Source organism: Camelus bactrianus, chromosome 1, assembly GCF_048773025.1.
Source record: "Camelus bactrianus isolate YW-2024 breed Bactrian camel chromosome 1, ASM4877302v1, whole genome shotgun sequence".
Taxonomy (NCBI): domain Eukaryota; kingdom Metazoa; phylum Chordata; class Mammalia; order Artiodactyla; family Camelidae; genus Camelus; species Camelus bactrianus.
Genome location: NC_133539.1, coordinates 52,941,666 through 52,964,147, shown reverse-complemented (window position 1 = coordinate 52,964,147; position 22,482 = coordinate 52,941,666). Strand labels below are relative to the sequence as shown.

Genomic DNA, 22,482 nt, shown 5'->3' with positions numbered 1-22,482 from the left:
ATGTGATATCTTGTTCTTGCATAGAAAGAATCAAGATTGTAGAGATACATCTTTCTAAACTAACCTATAAATCCAATATAAATCCAGCAAAAAGACCAAATACTAATTTTTTTGTTTGATTTAGAAGATAATTCTAAAGTTCACTTTAAAAAATAGATAGAAAAGGAAAATTCTGATAAATGACTATTCATATCTTTAATTAAACTGATTAAAAGCTATGGTAATTAACATAATAGGAGGCTGGCCTAAGAATAGTCAAAAGGTATAAAAAAAAACAGAATCAAGAAGTAAACCAAGTTATAATTAGGAGTAGCATTTAAAATCATTGAGGAAATATGATTAATAGAAACTAGTTCAAGCATATATAATCCCCAAAGTCTTTAATCCATTTCCCACTCAGGTGAAACGAAGTCAAGACCTTCCAGAGCTGTTTCATTGTGTCTGTCCCTGATGAGAATGTAAATACCATGAGAGCTAGGGATAGTATCTTTCTTCTACTTCCTCTGTTTCTTGTACTTCCTGTTTAAGTTATTGGTCAGCACATGGTAGCAGTACATATTTGTCAAATGACTGTACACAGTTGTACTCGAAAGCCACGCTCTACTATTCAGATCACAGTCCACTTGCATAGTATTTTTAAGTATTTAGGTCTCCTTATACTAAAAATGTGTATTTTGAGTTGTTACTCTTATTCAGCATCTGGGGGTACCCCTTCTCTATCCCCTAGTACCCCCTTGATGGTTAATTCTTTCTTTTTGGCTATAATTACCTTCTGTTTATAAAGACCTCAGAAAATAAATGCACCAATAAAGAAATGAAGTGTCAAAAAAGATGTAGTTTTATTCTTCATTTATATCCAGTTGTTTAGAAGGAATCTCCACTTGAATATCCTCTAAGCATTCAAATTCAACAGGGATAACAACTAATTTTATGACTCATCTCCCACCACATAAAAATATCATCCAGTCCACAAATCAGTCAAACCAAGACCTCTGGGGTCATGCCTTTCCCTCACTTGCCACTTTAATGAGTGGAGTCCGTGAAAGTAGCGCCCTGCCATCAGGCCAAGGCAGTCTTGTGGGCTTTCTTCATTTCAGTCCTTTAAACCTCAGTGGTGGCCTTTCTCTCTCCCTTTGTTTTTATTTAAAAAGAAGTGGAGGAAACATCCGCATCGGTGCTTTTTAAATGAAGTGACTTGTCAAGTCAGAGACCGTGGCAGTAATCTGAAAGGCAGTAAATTTAGCGACCCTCACTCACACCGACAGCCTGTCATGCGCTTGAAACATAAATAGCAGTGGCGACAAATCGCTGCTGTTTTCCTATTAGGCTTTGGCCCACTGGCCCCGGAGCCTTCCAGGAGCACGTGGGCCCAGCCTGGGAGGGCGACTGCGTTCAGGAGTGGGCCGGGCATGGGCTCCCTCCTGGTCTCTCCTCTCCAGTCCACTCCCAACTCTGCAGCCAGGACCCTCACTCCCCACCCCTCGCAGTCCATCTGCTCCACAGAAAGGCTGAAATACCCGGGCCAGGATTGAGGGGTGCTGGTACACAGAGGGCTGCACCCCAAACTGAACGTTGATGGAGTAATTCCTCATTCATGTGCTTCGGTCTAAAAGCAAGAAGCACATGGCCAGACTCCTTACTATTATCTGTGCTGACTCCTGAGCAGCCCACCTTTTGTTAAATGAGCCGCCCACCTCATGTCAAATGGGAACATATTAAGAACATCACTTGGCTTCCTGCTTAAACCATTTTCTTTTCTGGTCTACCCCCATCTCTACCCACTATTTTTCTCTTTGTTACTGACTTTTAGCAAGAACATTTCTCTACATTGGATGGAATGGCTCCTTCAGCAGTGAGGCTAGCTGAAGAAGTGAGGCTGGGATTTGGGGGTGAACCCCAGTAAGGTCACTGCAACATCAGGGCCCATGATGAAAGAACAGAGGGCCAGATACGGTCATCGCCTGCTTTGTTTTAATTACCTTTCAGAGTCTTCTGTGGCAGCCACAAAACTCTGCAGAGCGTTCCCTCCACAGCGCAGCTGCCCTGCTGAGTTTAACACATTCACGTACGAAATGCCAACTGATTTATGTGGCTCTTGAAAACAGCAGCCAGTGCTCTCATCTCTCTTCATACTTAATCCTCGGCCAGGGCAGAGTGGCTAATGACAGGTCTGGGAAGACCCCCACAGTTCTGATGACAATGGTGAAAGATCGTGGTTGTTGCTGCCTCTGACCAGCAACTCTAATCTCTGCCTCGCCCCCTTCTCAGGAAATAATTTAGAAAACAATCAACACCTGCAGGAATTTTTATGTCTATTTTATTCCTAAGGAGTCTTCTAAGTATTTTGGGTTTTTTTTTTTTCCCCACTTTTACCTCTTTGCCTCTTCTTCCCCTCATCCCAGAATAACAAGAAAGTAGTGAGACAGTGACTCCTTGCTTTATGACATGATGCTACATTATACAAATGTCCCATAGTTCCTACAACAGTGGCCTGAATCACTACCAATGTATATGTTACACATTTAATCCACACTTAGCCCTCGTCTGTTAGCAGCAGCATATTTCTGAGTGCCTGTGGAATGCACTCCCCAGGTAGTTCCAACCTGATACCAACCACGTCAAGCATGGAACTCATTATCTTCACTCCAGAATAAGCATTCTTTCCTACTTTCCCAAATGGTACTAATGGCAATCAAACTCAGGAAGTCACTAGATTTCAACCTACATGCTGTATTTAGGATACATTTCTTCATATCCAAGAAAACTCAAGTGGACTACAAGAGACCCCAGGGCAGGTGCGGGTCCAAGGATGTGGCACACATCCCCTTTTGCCCTCATAGACGTTGCCGCTCTTTCCCACTGAGTCCAGATTCTGCCCCAGCATCCTTCTCAACACTGTGCTCTAAGTAGCCACTGCCAGTTAGTCAGAGTTGATGATGACTATTTGACAACCTTGAAGAACCATTTCTACTTTCAGAGCAATTCACAGGGCAGATTATCACAATACATGTTGGGACTCAGTACCAAGAAACTGGCACCAAGAGTAAGTTGATATACAAAGGACTTAAACAAATACAATTTCCATGGAATTCCATTCTTATCCACCAAGTCTTCTCAAGAAAGGAAGGAAGGATCGATGGCAGGAGGAAAGCTTAAAACAAATTATTTTTTTAAATGCCATTTTACTCAGTCCCTTCTGGGTGCCAGCAGGCTCCACCGAATCTTCATTGAGATGCAGAGACACTGAACATAGCGAATCCAGAATCTTCGCACCACCCCTCACACGCTAGCCTGTGTCCTGCTGTCACATCATGCTGCTCATTTCTCCTGCGCAGAGAACTCTATTTCAGGCAGGCAAACCAGATTGCCACACCCTTTTACAACTTGCTGGCTCTGATTCTCTCGCTTGTGTTTTTCAACTTCCTGAAAACTCACTTCTCCAGGGAAGGCTTTCCTAATATAAGTGCCGTCTACAGCGTTCCTGTAGCTCCTGTCCTGTCGGCATGTGTGTGCACCAATGGCTTTATATTGCTTTCAGAGGGACCTCTATAAATAAGTAGGTGGGGCTAAACTTTTAAATGCCAGCTTTTTTCTCATTTACTGCTTTATTTTATTCTCTCGATGAGGAAGTTAAGTACACAAACCTTATAAAAGCTGTAAGTTGTCTTTTTACTTTCTTTATCTATAACTGAGCTGTATTATTTTGGAAATTTTCCAAGTGTCCCACTCTCAACCTCACATTTTATATTCAGAAGACAGAAATAGAGCACATTCTGAAAGCTAAGAATTCAGCTAAGTAAAATCTCTCATGATAAAAGTAGTTGTGCCTAGTTGGGAACACAGGTTCCAAAGGTCCACAGACCTGGTTCAAACCTCAGGTCTTCCTTAGTAACATCATAAACTTAGGCAAGTTCCTTAAAGGTCCTCTCTAACCTGGGTTCCTGTGTTTCCTCCTCTGTAAGCTATCTTAATGGCACTATGAATTAAATAAAATAGTATCTCAGTCACTTAGCAAAGTGCCTAGTTTGGGTATATTAAGTGGCCGCTCTTTCCACAGGCACTCTGCAGTATTTCTTGTGCACTCCAGCATCCAGCATCCTGCTGTGCACTGGGGGTACAAGGAGGAGCAAAACCACATGTGGTCCCTACAATGGAAGATCAGCTGTTATCAATACAATTACCCTTCGGAGAACGAAACATGGGGGATCTTGATTCCAAGCCTAGCATTTAGAAAGGCTGAACAGTTTCTGAAAACTGGCACCAAGTGGAGGGTAACGGTTAAGTATGAGCACAATGACGGAATGCCATGGCCCAGGGCTGGGAAGGATGTGAGAAGAATGTGTGGATGGCAGCTTCCAGTTGGATGCTGAGCTCAAACTATGTCAGCTAGCTGATTTTTTGTTTGTGAAAGCAAAAACACAAACCGTAATGAATTGGATCTCTCTGGATGCCAGGAAACATAATGCCAGGGCGTTCTTCTTCATTTGGTCCAGGCTCATTCATACAGCCAAAGCCAGTTGTGAATCTTTCCTGGCGTTGTGCTTGCCTCTGATTTCTAGGTACTAACTACACCCTCTGGGGCTACCGGAGGCATGGGGCCAATTTGCATAATCCACACCCTGTTGTGTCTTACTGTTCAAATAGGGAACATTTCTCCAGCAGAGTAACCAACCCCTTCCCTTCCACGTAGGTTCAAATATCTTCATCGTCAAATTCTCTTTCTCTGTAGAGCTCTCTCTTCTTCCATTGCTGTTCTTCTAACTCTTCCTTGTAATTGTGCTCATTATATCACTCGTCTCAGTTTTTTCCACCTCATTCTCTTCAATACATTGTTCTTCCCTGTGTCTCCGTATTCTCCTGTGATTGCTGCTCTGGTAACCGTGTCTGCCACCCACCCCTGCCATCTTTCAGTCGTGGATCATTTACCACTCTTCACCCCTCCCTTGATGGGTGATGAGAGGTGGGGATGAGAAGTGGCTTCCACCTTTGGACAGAAACGTTGTCCAACACTAAAGGATCTCTCAGGTGGGATGTGAAGCTGAGAAACAAAAACTTCAAAGGATCTAGAGAGAGACATGGCTGGAAATACAAACAGAACCCCATCACAAGCATTTTTTCTGGATTTCTCATATTTCTTTCTCTCTTCCTTTTCTTAGCGTGGTTGTATAGAACGTGATGTGCAAAAAGAGGAGGGAAGGAAGCAAAGCCAGGAACAGATGAGTATGTCCTTAGGATTAAAAGAAAGAAAGAAAACATGAAATGTACCATAAGAAACTTGTTACAGCATTTGAAGTCAGCTCAGAGAACTTCAAATGGCATCACTGATTCGCAATCCTTTTTTCTTTTATTTTTAGACGTAGAATTTCATGGCTTGCTTTTGCTCACCCTCTTCGCTCCCCTTTCCAATCACAAATCCACACGAACACACATGTAGGTACACATCTACCCTGCAAGGGCTGCTTCTTTGTTCTTCATTAATCTATATATGCACTTGTGTTTCTAGCCTATGTGTTTACAGTCACTTACTTATCAGTATTCAAATTTAGGTGAGAAAAGGGAATGTCAACTCCATTTAAAACCCATCTTCCCTTCTGTAAAAGAATGATCTACAGAAATGTTATCCTTTCAAGACTCTTCTCAGAATAGTGGGGGGTAAATGCTTCATCTGTTTTCCAACATATAATAATCCTCAAAATTCTACATTTTTAAAGTCATAAACACTCAAATTTAACACGTTTTCTAAATTTTACTTTCTGTATCTCAAATAAAGGAAGAGAAAGATGGATATAATGATTATTAAGGTAGCAGTCTTTTTTTTTCAATTCCAAATAGGGCACTGTTGTCATATCCTGGAGAATATTCAAGAATACACTTACCTGCTGTGTTTAATGAGCAAATATTTAGGAGTTAGTGAATTGATATGCTATTTCTTTAAAGTTAGAGTGAATGGTTCTGTGTGAATTAATAGCTGTTTGAATGTATGCATGTGCCTGGGTGGATGGGGGCAGGAGTTGGGGAAGAGAGAAGAAGAAGGAGAGAATGGGAGAAAGAGAGAGAGAAACACCAAGGAAATGTATTTAATTTCAAGTAGCTGCTTTCTTCCAAACACCCGGCTGACCTTGGAAATCTAAATAACTCAGTGTTTTGGATGTGAACTCTAGGGATTTCACCAAAGCACGGAACTCTGAAGGCACTGGACTCAGAAGGTGGCACCTGGCGTGCTTTAACTGGAGTTACTCCTGACTGATTTGCCTCTACATTAGAGAGCACAGAAGAGAACACTTTCCTCTTGCCATTAGCTCCGGGCTCTTCCTTCTGACTTAGGAAGAAATATTAAAAGAACTAATATGTACAACCTGAGTAAACAGTGGCTGAGAGGGGATATGCTAATGACGTGAAGAGTTTGAAAGATGCATACACTGAGGAGGCCGAGGAGTTATTTAGCCTGGTGGCTGAATATTGCCAGGAGACACAAAAGCACATTAAGCAAAGGGAGGTTTAAACTAAACACCGGATCCCAGAATAAATATAACATTCGGCGATGTGAGCAAGATTGTGGAAATAGGTTGAGATGTTTAAAATACCAAAATACTAAAATTTGCATTTCAAGTACACATTTATCCAAGGGCAGAAAATAATAGAGAGGAACAAGAGAAGGGCCCACCATTAGCCAAAGGGCTTTATTTCACCAGAGAATTTAGCAAGAGATTGAGTGTCAGATTCTGGTCTAAGAGCATTCTTAAAGTTGCGAGAGTATAGGGAGATGGTGACAGGACCCCTGGGTTGAAAGCAGCTAGTCAGTGGGAACTGACAGAATGGGAGAAGTGTGCCTGACGGGGACCGACAGACGGGGGCACAGGGAGACAAGCAAGAGGATCCGAGTGCATTTTAAAATTCTGTGACCCAAAGATTTACATGGTGTGCTCCATGCCTTGAAACAAGAAACTGCAGTTGGTCAGATGAAAGGAATGGCATTGTGCCCATTTCCACCTGGGGCTCTGCTGGCGTCTCCACACCTTTTCCTAAACTAATAAATCTGCATAGCAGATCCATCCTCGGGCAGAGAGGCCCCACCCCGCCTTCCCACAGCAGGGTACTCAGCGCACCCACCCTTCCCCAGTGAAGGGGACTTTGTTAGGATCATTAAAAGGGAGTGGATTTATAACGCCACACTTCATTCTCTTAAGCACTATATTGTGTTGAATCAGACTCTAGTTTCTGCTTGTGTTTCTTAATTCAGCTCAGCCAACTCAACAAAAATTTATGGAGTAACTAATCTGCACCACACCCTGCCCTGTGCATGGGGATATGGCAAGACACGGTACCCCCAAAATTTACAATCTGGTTCTTTTGCTTTCAAGCAACAGAAAAGCTCCCATTTCCTCTCACATCACTGTGGATCAGTGAGAAGTGCTCTAGTGAACCGGGAGAGATTATGTGTTGTGGGCCGAGTCTCTTGCGGGTACAAGAAAAACAGACTAGCAAGAAGTGCCAGGAAGTGTAAGAGTTTCAACTGAGAGGTCCAAGGAATACAGGGAGAAGGACAAAAAGGGCCCAGAGGTGTTGTTTAATATTTTACATTCTTGTCAAGCTTGTTGGATGAAGGAAGACTAGCTAGTTTTTCTTACCTGTATTTGGTTTGCACCTTGAGACTCCACTGCTGTAGTGAACCAGCTGTGTCTGTTGTGTGCTGGACATAGCGACGGCCAACAGAGTGAAGGAAAGCGATCATGGGAGACGCAAAAACGCCCTGTCTGCCTTAGGAGTGGGGAGCATTTAGGGGAAACTCCTCCTTCATCCTCAAGGAGTATTGGGGGAAATTCTTTCTAGAGACTTGAAAACTCATTCTGTGAAAATTTGTTTCTTTATCTGCTTATCAGGCAAAAATGAGATGATGAATACCCACTTTAGTCCTCATGTAAGAATAAATCCAAACCCAATAAATACTACTTTATTTCCTTTAGTTCACCTTCATGTTTACTCTCATAGGTGCCATCTTCCCAAATGGGTAGTGTCTTGCTTGTTGCTAAAAATCATCTTTCCCTCTCCTGGTACTGGCTTATATCTTTCAAAATGCAAATTGAAATTCAAATGCAAGATAGGAATCCATTATCGAGCATTTCTAGGTGTTTCATGGGGAGTGAGAAGAAGTCAGTGTTGTTGACCCTCGCCAGGAAGCCCATGCTCCTTCTCCCTTTCTTCTGCTAACAACTGTGTACCCACATAGGAGTGAGGTTGACGGATGGGGAAGCAGGGCAGGGCAGAAATCCTAAACCATTCTGAACTCATCTTTAACTCTTTTTTCTCAAAATCAATAATGCTGTCTTACTGTAAATCCCACCTTTGCACTCTAGAGTTTTAATGAGCTTACACCTACCTATTCTGGCCTCCAGTTGTCAATGTTGCCACTTGTCTTCAGGGTATTTATATTCAGCTAGAAGATTCTTAGCATCAATTAGCTGGCATGGCTCTCAGTTCACAGTGCAAGTATTCAGGAAAGATCTATTTTCCCTCCATGCCCAAATTCTTCCCACAGAAACCAATAAAGTAGACTATTACCCTTTCCAAGATTTCTGTTTTCTTTCCTACCACATTCTACTTCTGTGGCATGAGAAGTCATGTCTGACTACTTTCATGAGTGTAGAGAAGAAAAAAAGGGGAAAATACAGACAGGGAAAAAATAGACTTTTATAATAATATGCAGCTATATGCTTATAGACTAATTCTAAAAAGCTTTCAGTAGAAGTGTGTGCTAGATAATGTGCAGGACTCCGAAACAAATAATTTTATGGAACTACCACCTTTTTGTTGTTGGGATTGCAACGTTTCCTCAAAACTAGCAATCATGACAATTGACAGAAGACTTGAACTTGGAGTATTCCTGACAGTCGTGTTATATAGAATGTTATCCAAGAGGATCTAGATTCTATTGGGAGCCTAGTTAGCAGGCTTAGCTGACATATTTAGACAAGGACGTTGCCTCTATGCTGGCTGGCTGTTACGTTGATTTGGCCATGAGGGAATTTCCAGAAAAGGAAAACAGCTTGTGGCATTTGAACAGAGCTATTAATTAGTGCTATAGGATGACCAGGAGCAAGTTTTCTGCATGGTGGCAGGACTGTGTTGTTTAGTACCCTCCCAGGTGCTCTGTCCTAACCCCACAGCAGTGCAGCTTGTAACTTGAGGGTGAGGGCAGTTGAATTTAGCTACAGTCATTAGGCCTTTCTGGCCAAGCCCAGATTCCTTTCCTCTTCACCTTCTTTTTCCCTTTTTCCTTCCCCCAACTCCATCCCTCACCCACCCCCAAAGAAAGAAATTTAATCAGGGAATTAAACAAGCTTTCCTATCTTGAGATTTCTTTACAAAAATTGACACATCCAACTTTGTGGAACTTTCCAAAAAGCACCTCCAGACCCCTAATCCCTCCTGATTAAACCAATGATGTTTAGCTCCCTTCCCCTCCACCCCCACGTAACAAAATGCACCAGCAACAGCACATTCTCATGGATCTGGTCCATGGCCCAAGAGCCTCGTTGATGATGTAGTTTGACACTGAACTGCAAGACAGGATTTCAAATATGACATTTGCAAACAGAATTCCACATAGTCTGGTGGAGAAGAATGACAGTTTCTCAAAGGAAGCCACTTGTCCTCATAACAACTTTGGTTGAGAGAGTGTTTTGCAGCATGGTGTAATTGATGATGCCAGCACTTCAATGGCTGACCTTCACAACTTGTGTGCACCTCCTCCCAACCCCCACTTTGCTCTGAGCCTTTAACCAGTGGCTGATGAGTGTGATGTATAAACGCTCCAGCTTCTTGACGCTTGGTCAGGACAGCGGTGAAGTGGGACCTGTGCTGTCCCCAGAGCTCCCTGAGGGATTGTGGTGCAATGCCAGGTCTTGCCCCACAGAGAGCAACAAAAATCCCATTTTCCCACTCCCTTTCCAGGTTCTCCTGAGAACACTTCCTCCTTATCATTTTCACATGATTTTTTGTCTTGGCTGGGGGTTGTCTGTATAGAACCTGACCTCAGACAAAGCACATTGTCAAATTATTGAAAAGCCATGTAGATTTATTGCCTCTAAAATGAAAAAAAGAGGTCATCTGCTGCATATTTTAAACCTCAAAAAAAATCTTGCAAACCTCTGTTTTTCAGGAAGAGAGTTTGAAGGAGAAGAAGAGTATCTGGAGATCCTCGGCATCACCAGGGAGCAGTCAGGCAAATACGAGTGCAAAGCTGCCAATGAGGTCTCCTCGGCGGACGTCAAACAAGTCAAGGTCACTGTGAACTGTGAGTATGGCAGGAGCCAGCAGGTGCCCAGAGCCCACCTCCACTTTCAGCCAGCTCTGAAAATCCTGTGAGCAAAAGAACACTGCATTTCAAGCAGATGCCCCTCTGGTCAGGGATGCACATTTGTACATCGGACACATTCAAGGGCAGGATTTGGCCTTTGAATGTGATAAATCAACTCTACCAACTCTAAATATAACCCATCATCCATTTAACAATATGCTCTGTCTTTTATTCAGACTACAGAATTAAGAAAACATGATCAGGTAGCCCTAGCATTTCTGGTGATCACTATTCTGGTCTTTGTGGAGAGCAGGATCGTACCACTTTGGAAAAATCAACAATCCTTATCTGCTTTAACTGGAATTTCCACCTTAATGCATTGTTTGTCAAAAGGGAATGATTCAGGATAATACCTTATCCCCTGCTATTTAACTAATTGGGCTTGGGAACAAATTCAAGCCACTCTGGTCAGATACCATCTGTCCCTGATGACTACCAGGGTCACCTGATAGGTTAATATTGGTTATCTATTTGTCCTAAAGCCTGGGCATTAGAAAGGAAGATTTCACTAAGATGCATAGGTAAGTGGGCATACTTTGAACTTCTCAGATGAAAGGATCCTTAGATGTAGTTCAAAAGATGGGGGGAGGGGGCAGATCCATATGATGTGTGTCACCCAGCAAAGGAATAAAGAGAATTCATTTCAGTTCGAATGTTCAGTTAGGAGTGACTTTCCACATCATTCAAATTCAAGTTCCACATCACATAATTGTGGCTAGTGATAGGGACAAAGGGATGTCCTGACAGTTCTTCCCTCTGGTGCAATTAACACAGCCACACACACAAATCCGCACATATATATACACATGTATGCACATACAACACGCATGCACACATGCACAAAGGTGCACAGACATACGTGCATAAACATCTTAATCTGTATTTGAAAATATGCTTTGGACGATAAGTTACTTTCCATTATCTTAAGCCCTCCCTGCCCATTAACCTATGTGCCAGAGATTCTGTATAAAGTCCTTAGCAAAGTAGATGTAATTGAGTCCATTTTAGAGTTTGAGACACTGAAGCTCAAGGAAAGATAATTGCCTTTCCAAGGTGACACAGAAAGCAACTATGAAAGAAAGGAATTTGAAAGGAGAGTTTTCAATTTTCAGTACCTACTATGTACAAGCACTGATTAAGGGATTAACACTTGTCATTAGTCCCAACACTAAACTCATGAGGTGATCATCATTAATCTGACCTTAAAATTTTGTAAACTGAGGCAAAGAGAGCTGAGGAAACTTGCCTCTGGTGACCTAGTCTGTGCTGGGCTGCAGTATTTCCTGGGGCCTTTCTCCAGCTTAGCAGCCTTCAGAGACAGAAAGCGAAATCCCCTTCACACCAGATCTAGCAGAATCCAATAGACAGGATACTGCAGTAGCATTGATGGCGCTCATTTCCAAGAAGCAAGGGGCTGCATTTGATGAGGTCCGAAGGGCTTTTATCCCGTCGCTGTCTGCTATTTCTTAAGTAATGGAGTTTTGAAATGCCAGTATTACTATTCTTTTCCAGTCCTGGGTGTGTTTCAAAGACACATTAATGATCTCAATGTTATAAAATGCTTTAGGACCTTTTTTTCACATGAAAGGCAGTTTCTCTGGGTGTTTATACAAATTTATAATTAGGTTGGTTAGCTTCTTTCATGTGTACACAGCCACGCCATCATCTTCCACCTCTTCTCTGACTTTTGGAGTTAAGATTTTATTTTCTTTTAATTGACCTTCATCTTAATTAGATTTCTGAAAGTCCAATCATGGAGAACATAGAAAATATTTATACTTCCATTGTGTGAAACATCAAAGCAGTCTGCATTGCAGATGGTTCCCAAGATCAAAGCCAGCCGCCTGGGCCCTATTATTATTAGAGCAATTAGTCTGACATTGCTCCTTCTTGACTGTCCCCAAAGTGTAACTTAGAACAGATGAAAATACTGATAATTTTCAAGAAAAGCCTTTTATAAAAATGTGAGCTTTTCCTCACAATGAGTGAACCACAGAAGAATATGGACAGACCCTTGAGATTCTAAAAAGACTTGTCATAACAAATTACATAGAAATCTATAATGGACTTAGTCAAACAGCCAGTGTATCCTAACCAGCAGCACCCAGCATATGCCTGACCTTATAAAAATTGCTCAGTAAATGTTTACTGAATGAATACGGGAAAAACTCACAGGTAAACTGCCCTCTTAACATTTCTCCAAACTTTGCAAATGATATTTGTCACAAATCAGAAAGCATGTTCTGAATCAATTTCCTTTGGAATCACCTTTTTGCTAACACTTTGTAAGCTCTGTTTATATTATATTAAAACAACTAGCCAGTGCACCTGTTGTCCTGTTCAAACAATTCATCCTATTTAAATGTACTTGTATTAAGTAGATGAAGAGTCCGAGATGAAATTACAGAACGAGGTCTGGCTAGCAAAAGTCATGCAAATTGAAAAATATCTGGCATCACCTTTGTCACTTTCTATAAGCCTGCCTCCTATGTAAATTTTCCATTATTTAAGCTGACTCCTCTTCCTTTTCAAGACACAAGGTTTGGAATTAGGTCAGGGGGTCAAGATGGCTAAGATAAATAATGGCTAAATAGATTATCATCTTGGAACAGACCCAAAGTACCACTTAAAAAAAACAACAACAACTCAGTGCTGTTAATTTTCTCCTACTAGCACTTCATTGATTCATTTACTCAACTGCCAACAAATATTTGTTGCAGGGCACTGAGAAGCTAGGGCAGTAAATAAGAGAGACAGAAGAGTTTCTCCTGTTTAACTCACAAGCTGGATTCTGCAGTCTCCCCTGTTTACTTCTCTGGGGTAATCCTTCTCCACAGTTGATCTACAGCACTGTGCATAGCCAGCTGACAGGCACCATCTATTTTCTAAGTGGTAGGGGGTCCTGGAGTTTACAGAAGCTGCGTTATTGACCTGAAACCTCCTCAAGTAAATAAGCTTAGTAAAATTTTGTACAGTAGGCAGGACTTCTGTTTTCTTGTATCTTACAGTATAGCTGTGAACTTCTTCCAGATACCAGCCCTAGGGGCAACTGTCCTTTCACTTCAAGGTTCTAGGTGTAATTCCTCAATTTTACTTCTCACAGTGCATTAAAAGTAGCTACTAATGGATTTGTCTCATCTTATTGTCCAGTATCCCCAATGTCTAGTGCACAGTAAATGTTCAATAAATGAGGACTTAATTTTATTTGGACTCTTCTTACATTGGAGGTTTCTCCCATTCCTGGAGAAATCCATCTCAAAAGCCACCCCTAGCTCTCAAGCTTACCCTCTACCCCATTGGCCAGCTAATACTTTCCCACAGCTATCTCTCCAACCAGGTTCACATCATCACTCTTTATGACTCTTTTTTCCTCTTCTTGTGTCCCTTTGAATTCCGCTCTGCCTCTGCTCCAGTGTCCAGAGCTAACCAACCCAACATAGATGCTGGGGGACATGGGACACTGGCATTTCTAAAGCTCACCCTTACATGTAATAGACATTCATTTAGAGGAAGCAGAGGTTACCTGCCATAGAAACCACAGTTAGGACTGGAGACATCTGTCGTTTCCAGGTAATACATCTATATTTTTACTGGACTCTTCTACGCTTTGGTTCAAAAATCACCTAGTGATAAAACTTTAGGAAAATAACTGCTCAATATGGAACCAGATGGGCTACCTTCACTAGCTGTTCGTGGCTGCACCTCTCCATTCTCCATGGCAGTCTTTAGTTTACTGTTATATTTGGGATGATGTCAATAAAGATGCATCCTAATGTTTATGAATCTGTTATGGGATCATCAGAGGAAATATTCAGTAAGAATCCAGGGAACTGCTATTTTCTACTATAACTTTGTAACTTGAACAAAACCATCATTTTCTGAGAACCTTCAGAGTACCAAGACTCTGTTAGAGATTTTGTATGAGTCACTGTAATCATCACACGAACACTGGCCAGCCAGCGAGGGAGGTGTTTGGGGCCTGGCCTGCCCTAGTACGAGGAATATTTACTTTATCATTGACACTGTTTAGCATGTTTGGTTTAGTATTGCTGGTACATGGTGATTTTTTTTTTTTGTAAAATACAACTTTTAGTTAGTTTTATTATTGTTTTTAAATTCTCTAGAAACAATGCCTTTCTTATTGCCTGAGTTCTCTGTCCTCACCCCATTGGTCCACCATCACACACTAACCTGGAAGATAATCAAATTGACTCCATGCACAGGGTGAAACCAAAGCTCAGAGAATGTAAGCATTTTCTGCCACAAAATCAAAGAACCTGTGAGTGGTAGAGCTGGGACTCAACTCAGGTCTAACTCCAAGGCCCTCTTTCCTTCCAAGATACCATGTGAGTAATAGTAATAAAAATAATAAATGTAAGCACTTCAGGTGTTAAACGTGCTCTCATATACAAGATTTCATGTGATATTTACATCAAATCTGTGAGGCAGGTAGGCAGGTGTTTTCATAAGCATTCAAAGATGATGGGCTGCGGGAGGTCAACACATCGCCTTCAGGAGCTGACAACCTGAGTGGCACAGGTAGAAGCTGAGCCCAGATCTCCTGATTTCTAATGTGGATCTGTATCCACTACGCCACTGTATTTTGTACCATTTTTGGTACCCTGTAATAGCAGAAATAGCAGGGAAAAAAATTTACCTTTTAAGCTACCAGCATGCTCCTCTAAATGGTATTTTTCCTTATTAGGAATTAATTTCTCTATAAAGGAACTCATTCAAATGAAAGTGCAGAAAGCATGAGCTTCAGAACATGGGTTCAAATATAGACTCCATCACGTGCTGGCTGAGTGCATTTGGACAAGTTACTAACCTTCTGCAGGTCTATGTTTTCATTCCTAATATGAGGTTAATAATCCTTACATCCTAGGGCTACTGTTTGGATAAAGAGAATAAATAAAGCCTCGTAAAGTGCTGACAAATGGTAAATACCTATAAATTGAATCTTTTATTCAGGATTTTGTTCCTTTTTACTATTATTCCGAACATTAGGAAGATGAAGTGAATGATACTCTGTTTGCTAGGTCACTGTCATTGTTATCCTATTCATTCTACTTGAAAGAGTCTTGTTATTGGTGATATAAGAGGAAAGCCCTTACTAACATTTTCAGAACCCAGCATTTGAAAGTAATAAAAACTGGAAGAGTCCTTTGACAATTGTAAGCTATTCCAAAGTCATGTAAAGAATAACAATGGACCTCTGTGCAGCACTGTTATTAAGCCACGTTTTAATTATAACCATATTTTGAGCAAGGCCGTCTATTATTTTAACTATAGTAAGCCTGCCACAACATGCCTTGTAATAACTTTTCTTAGCCTCACCTATACAGAATTCATTACAAATAAATTTTGAAATGTTCGTTCCAATAAGCTCTGGAACAGACTTACACCATTGTGTTATTTGAGAAATATTAGAAGCAACGAGCTCTTCATACATTTATCATTGTCTCTGACTTTGCCCTGGTATGAGGAAATTCCTAGATTTTCAAGGAGAGAAGCAAGTGTTTGGCCTTTGTAATTGACCAATGTCATCCCGTCCCAAGAATAATGTACTTAAGAGTGTTCAACCCTAGTTCACTGCCACCCTTCCCATGCTGGCGTCTCTGAGTAGCTAATAAATAGCTTATTACTTAGCTATTCAGGTTCCAAACAACTTGAGAAATTAAGTAAAGGAGACATATGGGAGGCCCAGCTGCACCCGTTGTTAGAGATCAAGATAGTGAGAGGTAGAGCTTAGAGTGGCCAACCGACCTCTCCAGTCATGGCAGCCCTGGAGAACCCTGGTTCCCTACCAGAGACTTGGTCCCAGAAGGAAGAAGGGGAAGAGGTGAGGAAAAGAAAGTCTGTCCTAGTTTGTTCATTCCCAATTTTTCAGTTAGAAAAATCATTCCTTCTCCCTGGGTCCCAGAGCAAGGAGGCTCACTAGTCTTCTATTACATAGAAGGAAATATCCAGAGTAAGGAAGAACTCTCCCATAAAATTGTACAGCCGGGACCTGTGTCCCTGGTCCTACAAGACCTTCATGGAATTTTTTTTTATTTTAACTTTGTTTTTGGTGTGTGTGGGGGGGTAATTAGGTCTGTCTGTCTGTCTTTCTGTCTGTTTGTTTGTTTATTTTAGAGGAGGTACTGGGGATTGAACCCAGGACGTTGTGCATGCTAAGCATGTGCTCTACCACTTGAGCTGTACCCTCCCCCCTCTTCATGGATTATGTTGAGGTGCCCCAGCTTTGAGCACCAGAGGTGGAGGTGATGGAAGATGTGGACTCTGGCCCAGGTTGGGGCTGGTTTAGCAAAGTAGTAGTCATCACTAAAGATTTGTCACTCTTATCCACTTGGCTTCAGAAACTCACAAATGCTTGTTAAAACTCATTTTACAAATTGAGAAATTGAACAAATCTATAGAATCACAAGCAAGATCATCTCTCCAGCCAACATGCTACTGATTGAAGAGTCATTGGCAGTTTAAGAACCTAATATAGTGAAGAGATGAGGACGGAAAACTAATATTTATTCAGTGGATGGCATCACTTAGATGCCCAAGCCATAATCCTGGGTGTTATCTTTGACACTCATCCTCCTTTCCCTTACTTCTCACACCTAATCTTGTGGATTCTGAGGCTCAGAATCTCTCAGTCTCAAATCTGTCCACTCCCTTCCAGCTCCTTTATCACAAACCCAGTGCAGTCCTGTCTAGATTCCTTCAGCAGTCTCCAAATGGGCCTCTCTGCCTCTGGTCCCAGCATTTTATAGATGATGAAACTGACGCAATGTGACTCTATAGACAAAGCACTGAACTCTCTAATGAGCGAGGACAATGAGAAGCAGAGACTGGATTTGAGCTCAGGTCTATCAGACTTTAAATCCAAGGTCTTAACTTTGATTTGATGCCCCGTCTCTCCACAAATATCTCCCCCATCCACACCACTGCCACCAATTTCTGCATTAGCCACTGAACTAATATGCTCTGATGAGCTACGTAAGCATTCATAGAATGAAAGAATTTTAAATGGAAGCTTGTGGATCATTTTAAGCTAACTTCTTCTCTTAAAGGGTGAGAAAGAAAAAGCCAAACTGATGCAGACCCTTGTCCAGGTCACAGTTCTGGTTAAGAGAAGAGTCAAAATCAGACCTGAGTTGTCCTATTTCTGACTACCAATCCTGACTCCCAACCTATGGAATAGACAAATGAGTTAGAATTTTGAAGTCAGCAATTTAAGGGTTAAGGATTAAAGAAGCCATGAGTATGAAAATACACTTGAGTCATAATGCTACTAACTGCCCATTTGTGAAGAATGGGCAGTTTTAGCTAGGATTGGTGATTTTTTTCAGCTGGAAGGGATGCTATATAGATCATTAATGTGTGGTTCCTTCATTTTATAGATAATAAAACCAAGGCTCAGAAAGATAAAATGTGTGATGGGAAATTCCACACAACCAAACTGAAATTAAATCCCAGGACTCCTAATTTCCAATCTAGGGTTCTTTCCACTCATCACGTTGTCTTTTTGTGTCTATACAAACATAAGCAGGTAAGTTTAAATCCAAACAACCACCACCACCCACTCTGGCACACCTGTTCACACACGGGCTGGTGGTGCTTATCCAAATGTGCTCTAACTCCTCCCCTCTCTGACAGTGATTTGAAGATGTCCAAGCTGTTGTGAAAATGAAATGGGGGAGAAAATTGCAGACTCATCTGATGCTTTTGTACATCATTTTTAACTAAGAGGATCCAAGTCTGCTATAGGCAGAAAACTTAGAAAATAGTTTTGAACATGAAGACAAAAATTCAAACATAAGGGGGCTGAACCAGGTGCTGAAGAGCCGAGTTAATGAATTTTGTATACTAGATTTTGCTTTACTAATTTACCTAAATAAACTTTTTCCTTTATAAAATATAGACAGATGGCTTGGGTCTATTTTTTCCATGTTCACACAGCCAAGTTGCCATTTTCTGGCAAATGACCATTGGACAGAAAATTCTTTCTCTCCTCGAAGGTCCATAACCTGCACAAACACAGCATCATCAAGCCAAGAGCTCAAGTCTTCCATCCTAGCTCAGTCCTGTCAACCTATAAACATTTGTTCCACTTTCCATAGGATTGTTTAAAAAAATCATGGCAAATTAGCACATCAGATGTGCTTCTGAGCTCATTTCAAGCCCGTTACAGTTTTGAAGGCCTAATTCCAAGCAACAACAACAAAAAAAAAAAAAAAATCAAGTGCACAAATGACAGAGAGAATAGAAGACTGATAGCCCAGGAAGGTGTTTATGCACCAGATTGGACTTCAGGCTGCACTCTCAGACATAAACACAAAATTTACCTGGGTGATAGCAATAACAGAACACAGAGGAGGGGAAAAAGTGAAGTAACCATCTAATATTTGCTAGCTTCTTTTCCTAAATTCCTGCAACAGTATCAGGCTGAGCTTGGATTGGTAGGACTTGAGCGCTCTGTTATTTTCATGAGACTTCTTACTGCCATCTCAAAAGGTAACAACAGTAATCATGATGATGGTGAAAAAGAAAAATCTCAAATTATACATTTAAAATCCCTTTTAGAATCACCACCTAATTTATGAAAAGAAAAAAAAACTGTACACATATTCCCACCTATGGTTGGAATAATGGATGGTCTATTGGAGGAAGGGAAAAAAAATCCTAGATTTCATTTCCATAAAACCCTGTTAAGTGTCTCGTTTAAGTAAACCAAGTCTACAGTTTCAGTAATCTCTCTTTTTTTTTTTTTTTTTTTTAGTTTTCTAGTAATCAGTCGTATTCAGCTGATCACAAAATTCATGTAAATGGAGCTTTAAGACTGTTCCTATCCTCTCCCTCTTCAGTCAGATTGTCCTTTCTAATTCCTTCTTGCATGGAAATTCTGGAGCACCCTCTGATGTCCCTGCAAACTGTATTCCTGTCCTTCCCACAGATCCTCCCACTATCACGGAATCCAAGAGCAATGAAGCCACCACAGGGCGAAAAGCTTCCCTCAAATGTGAGGCCTCGGCGGTGCCCGCGCCCGACTTTGAGTGGTACCGGGATGACACCAGGTATGGGCCCAACCTGCTGTGCGCTCCCGCTCCACGAGGTCTCCGTGCTCGAAAAGGGGGACCAGAAGCCCTGATGACAAAACCAAGCCCGGGAGTAATTATGTAGGCCTACAGGATTAGACTCTTCCTTTTCCAAGGCTTTTTACCAAGTGTTTTGGGGTCCATAGCTCTTAGACTGAAGCCCCAAATCACTCAGGTTACTTGCAGAGAGTGAGGTAGGTGGTTCAGTGGGTAGTTCCCACCTGCGGGTCTTTCTCACCTATGGCAGAAACCAGAGCCAGTAAAATCCATCCATTCCCAAGTCTTCTCCATCCATGTACTTTGATTCTGATCATACAGGATTGTGTGATTAAAATGAGGAAGTGAGCAGGAACAACAAGCTCCAAGTACTTCCTGTCTCTTCTTTTTCTCTAATATAAGGATGAGAAGGAAATGACTATGCCACATCTTCATCAATGTTTCCTTTGACTCTTCTGTCTTTGAACCCTTAGGATAAACAGTGCCAATGGCCTCGAGATTAAGAGCACGGAGGGCCAGTCCTCCCTGACGGTGACCAACGTCACTGAGGAGCACTATGGCAACTATACCTGCGTGGCTGCCAACAACCTGGGGGTCACCAATGCCAGCCTCGTCCTTTTCAGTAAGTATGCCAAAGCAGGGCCCAGCTTGTAAGAACCAAATCCATGGAGTTCTTCCCTGGAAAACTCAAAAATCATTCCCTTAGCTCTTACAAGTAAACTTACACAAAAATCAGAGTGTAGCCACTGAAGCAAAAACACAGGTTCTCAGTCCCTGTGCATAAGGTGAGACTTACAACTGGAATACCTTTCCTCCCTTATCTGGTTTGCTTTTGATAACTGCCTTGTTTTTTGTTTGTTTGTTTGTTTGTTTTATGTTTGGGTTTCTTTAATTTTTTTTTCATGGTTAGTTAAACTATAAGAATATTCAGAGAACAGAATCTCTTTGGTGATGGCCTCTGTAAGGAGCAGAGATGATGTAAGATCCTAGAAAAGGGATCACAGTTAAAAACTGGCAGTGATGGGAGGGACTGGGGAAGAGGTATTCAGTGAGGATGGCTAAGGTGCTGGGATAAGAGAGAGACTAGAAAAAGAAAGTGTATTTTTAACTACACAAGAGGAAGAGTGGAATGAATGATTAAAACATTATATAAAATCTAAAGGAGGAAAAATGGTTGCAGAAACGTTTCTGTGTGACAGCAGGAAACATTGCTTGTCTGATATATTTTTGAAGGTGGGTCAGAATGTTAAGAGAGAGGAGCAAAGCTTCTTCTACCAAAGACCAAAGAAGCTCCACAAGGCAGATGAAGGAGGGACAAGTTGTTTTAAGTTACTGGTGTTACTGGGAGAGCCCACCTTAGGGCCTTTCTCTTGAGCATCATGTGATAGTCAGACATCTGAGCCCTGCCTTGGTGGCCTGTTAGCTGTGAGCATAGAATCAAATGCCTCCTGAGAAACAGAGCATGATGGGTGAGATCAGGGGGAAGGATGACATTTAGAAAAGGGAAATGTTTATCAGAATGAGTAAAACAAGCCAAAAAGCTAGCACATGCTGTGCCAGAAAGTTCATTTGGACTAAAGGAGAAAGTCCAAAGAATTTATTATTATTATTATTATTATTATTATTATTATTATTATTATTATTATTATTATTATTATTATTATTATTATTTTGCAATAATGTCACTAGGAAGTTTTTGAGTTTGTTTTTCTGTACACACTCAGTTGGAAAAAATCTAGAAATACTGTGGTCAGGAGAAATGGCTCTATCTTCTTTTAAGTTTAGATGAGTCTTTAATAAAAAAAATATTTTTGGAGAAAAACCAATTTAGGTGAGATTTTTCCTTGAAATGTAGTATTAAAAGCCATTTTAAAACTGCTCAAGATCCAACTCCACTTATTAAAAATCAGCCACAAACTATTGTGTATTTGGCCTTCAGATTCTCATTTAGGACTCCCACTGACTTCAGTCTGTAAGTGTGATGGACGGGATGCAGCTATACTACAAAGGCTGCATCAGTGTGAAGTTTAAAATTCATATCTCTGTTTACTTGTCTCCAAAAACCAAACATCAGTGTTCTTTGCTTTAGCTGGAGACATCAATATCTCAAGACACTTGAGAAGATACTTATTAAGAAATGTACTTACCTGTTTCACTCCTGACATTGAGGATTCCATAGATAGGGGGCAAAAACATAGCCTCAGCTATGAATTTGAGATTTTGACAAATCTCAGGTGACCTGGTTAAACAGAACAACATACACTTAACAAGAGGTTTTCTGGGGATTCGAAAAGAGAAAATGATATAATTGGATTAGAGAAAGTGAGCAACTATAAATTTGCATTTAAAGTATCTTTTCTTCCTATGCCACCCAGAAGAAGAACAGCGCTAGTGATATATTTCAAAAAATAAATAAAATGATACCTATAGGCCGAGACAGAGGAAGTGGAGGGGGGATGGAGTAGGCTCTGTGGTAGCCTGTTTCACACAAGTACGAAAGAGAGAGAGAAAGAGAAAGGGAAGGAGAGAGAAAGAAAATATGTGAGGAGAAGAGAGAGCCTGGTCTAGATCAGATATAGTAGGGATACTGCTGGTCAGCTCGTGGGGGTAAAAGGTCTCAGTCCCTAAAATACCACTGCTACACAAAAGCCCACTTAAAGGACTCTACCCAGGAAAATTAAGAAATATCAAGAATCTTATAGGATTTCTGTTTGTAAACTAAGACTCAAGAAATTGGGCAAGTGTTTCACGATCACATTGCCCTTGATGATTTTACAGAAGTCACCCTCCCTTATCTATTTGGGAAGCGCTCGGGGCCAGGATTAATGATGCGCGCCTCCTTCCGGTGGGCACACGCCACCCCTGCAGAGCAGCTGACCCAGGCACCAGCTCTGCCTTGAGCAGCACAGAGACAGCGCACGCCTCAGCATTCACCTTGCAATCGCTTTCCCACCTTATGGGAAGCTTAGGAGGTGTTGTACTTAGAGAAGAATAGAACACAAAGGATCACTGGGCTTTGAGGTGAAGAGAAGCTAT

At 41.4% G+C, this 22,482-nt stretch overlaps 1 protein-coding gene across 1 annotated transcript in view; it reads left to right on the top strand.

Moving 5' to 3' along the window:
• Positions 1-22,482, top strand: part of LSAMP (limbic system associated membrane protein) — a 567,085-nt gene that overhangs the window by 516,423 nt on the left and 28,180 nt on the right. The window contains exons 4-6 of the mRNA XM_010970836.3: positions 10,160-10,294; positions 19,308-19,428; positions 19,920-20,068. Coding sequence (XP_010969138.1) covers positions 10,160-10,294; positions 19,308-19,428; positions 19,920-20,068 — 405 coding nt within the window. The remainder of the gene's footprint in view (positions 1-10,159; positions 10,295-19,307; positions 19,429-19,919; positions 20,069-22,482) is intronic.